The sequence below is a fragment of the Olea europaea genome, unplaced genomic scaffold, assembly GCF_002742605.1.
Source record: "Olea europaea var. sylvestris unplaced genomic scaffold, O_europaea_v1 scaffold10211, whole genome shotgun sequence".
NCBI lineage: Eukaryota > Viridiplantae > Streptophyta > Magnoliopsida > Lamiales > Oleaceae > Olea > Olea europaea.
The window spans coordinates 1-2,275 of NW_019227539.1; the positions used below are offsets into that span (position 1 = coordinate 1).

Here is a 2,275-nt window from a genome sequence, read left to right on the forward strand (position 1 = left end):
AGTATAGGAAGACGATTAAGGTTAAAAGAGGATATAAAAATCAGGTTAAAATTGACATGGGCACAGTCAACATGTGTTTGGTACGGAGTACTGAACTAGACAATACTGTCCATTATAATTCACCTTACCAAACATGTCATTAGAGTTAAAATGCTCGAATAAGCTCAACTCTACTTACATGTCTCCACCTTCACAGTAACTTGTCACAATGCACACGCAGCAGTCCTGTGGTCCATCATAATAAACATTTCCATTTCGTTAAGATATATAATATGGATTCAATCTTTTAAATTATAGTTAACTTTTTAGTTCTTGATTTTAAAGAGGCAAATGAACTGACTAATACCGGCTTCGTATAGGGAAGTGTTAGCAATGAAAATTCAGTTGGCTAGTATACCTTCTCGACCCATGCATCCTTGTACTTAACTATGTAGGGGTTATTTAGCTTCGCCATCAAATCCATCTGATGGAAGAATCAAGTTGAAAGACGATTAATTTTTTCGTCTTAAGTATGTATTAGCAGATATATTGCACAAAATTGATTCTTTTTATCTTCCTAACTTGGGCTGCTATCCATCATTTGTGGTTTATCTGCACAACATTACGAGGTATCCTCTAGCTACTAAATAATAAACATATTTGTAACACATGAATTTGTAGTGATTATATGAATTTGTAATAGATAACAAAGTAGTCATTTCCTCGTATGTCATACCGAATTACTGCTAAACATGAACCACCTGGAAATAATTTATGTTCTGTGAAAAATGGAAAGAGTAATAGTAAATGAGAGAACTCGTTTTGGAAGAATCACCTCTTGGCGGGCAGCATGCTTAAATTTTTCAGTTTTCTTAGCAAGGCGAATCTTCTTCAAAACGTACCTGTATTCACATTCAGAAAGCAGATATCAAAAGGGGACATCAACAACAACGTCAACAAAATAAACCTCACTCACAATAAATTTGCGATAGGCTACATGTCTCGATATCAAAAGACAAAAGTTTTATGTCAAAGTCTCACTACCACTCATTTATGAAAATTAGTTATTTGTCATTCTTTTAGTAAATACGAATTCGACCTCATGGAAGCTAAATTTAAATAAATAAAGGTGTTTTCTCTTTAACTATTTAAGTTTTAGAGAGGAAAAAAAATACAGAAATTGTTCAACACTTCTAATTTATGCTAAATTGCATGATGAAATGCAAATGATGAAGATAAATAAATATCAATGAGGAAAAATAGCTTTACGTTGATGATGATCTATCATAAATAAGATAAAAATATAAAAATAAATTTAGGGAGGAAAAATAAAAAGGCAATCCTTACTTCTTTTTCTCATTTTTATGATGAACAAGAAATGCAGCTCCAAAAGATCCTCTTCCAATTTGTTCTATTACTTCATAATCTTCCATTTTTGATATGGTTTTATTGCTTGGAATCTCCATTATACTCAGAAACTCCCTTCTGAATAAGCAAGAATACACTGAATTGAATTGAATTTATAGCCCCTTTCAGAAGTGCGGAAAATGAAATCACAGACAAAGCGAGGTATGGAGCTAGAAGACATTCATACATGAATCACGAAAGGAGAATGATTCAGAACATAGCAATGAATGCAACAAACAATTAAACCTTAGAATCTTGTAATAAGAAGGACTACAATGAAGAAAAGTTCAGTCAAGTAAAATTCAAGAAAATACCGGGGTGGCGTAGGATAGGGTGTGGTTTGGTGGGGGTATCATTCCTAAGAATTAGAAAGGAACGTTATGCATAATAAAACATAGCGCTCACTGAATGCTAAAAATAAGCACACCTTAGAATCTAGTAACTAAGAAGACTGATGAAAGAAATGTTTTGTCAAGAAAAAATTCAAGAAAATTGTAACCATATTGATATAAAATTTGATTGAAAATGGGGGTAAGATTTAGGCCCCGTTTGTTTCCTATTAATGTAAAAATGATAATGAAAAATGAAGCCATTACGGGCCTATACAAAATATAGAAATTCAAATATGGTGAATTAATGTGATTGATAACGGTTATATTTTTTATTTTAATGGCCAAATAATGGAAAACAAATTGAGGCTTAAAGAAAAGTGGTGCAACCAAGAAATGATCGAAGCTTTCGAGACTCAACTGGTCAACAAGAGAATAGGTAGGGGAATAGGGATGGCCTGCCTTGCAGTTCTACTAGCTTATTTTCATGCTATCAAGAAAAATTCAAGAAAATAGTGGGGTATGGGTTGGTGGAACTGATGGAAATGGGAACCAAACTG

The 2,275-nt window shown here is 33.1% G+C and overlaps 1 protein-coding gene across 2 annotated transcripts; it reads right to left on the minus strand.

Moving 5' to 3' along the window:
* Positions 1-11: 11 nt before the first annotated feature.
* On the minus strand, positions 12-1,856 carry LOC111372694 (serine/threonine-protein kinase Nek6-like). Of its 2 annotated transcripts, XM_022995083.1 has the most exons (5): positions 1,701-1,856; positions 1,327-1,464; positions 815-881; positions 398-463; positions 12-225 (listed from the first exon to the last, which is right to left on the minus strand). In XM_022995083.1, exons 2-5 carry the CDS (start codon positions 1,443-1,445, stop codon positions 175-177), a joined length of 303 nt encoding a protein of 100 aa, XP_022850851.1. In that variant the 5' UTR covers positions 1,446-1,464; positions 1,701-1,856; the 3' UTR covers positions 12-174. The 2 variants fall into 2 exon arrangements, with proteins under 2 accessions (XP_022850851.1, XP_022850850.1); XM_022995082.1 differs by having other exon boundaries at positions 1,327-1,856.
* Between the last annotated feature and the right edge of the window lie 419 nt (positions 1,857-2,275).

Excerpts from the sequence above, each read along its gene's own strand:
- LOC111372694 (XM_022995083.1), bottom strand. The coding sequence starts at position 1,445 with ATGGAGATTCCAAGCAATAAAACCATATCAAAAATGGAAGATTATGAA. Across the intron at positions 464-814 it reads AGCATGCTGCCCGCCAAGAG|ATGGATTTGATGGCGAAGCT; the intron begins GTGATTCTTCCA and ends TTCTTCCATCAG. Across the intron at positions 226-397 it reads AGGATGCATGGGTCGAGAAG|GACTGCTGCGTGTGCATTGT; the intron begins GTATACTAGCCA and ends GATGGACCACAG.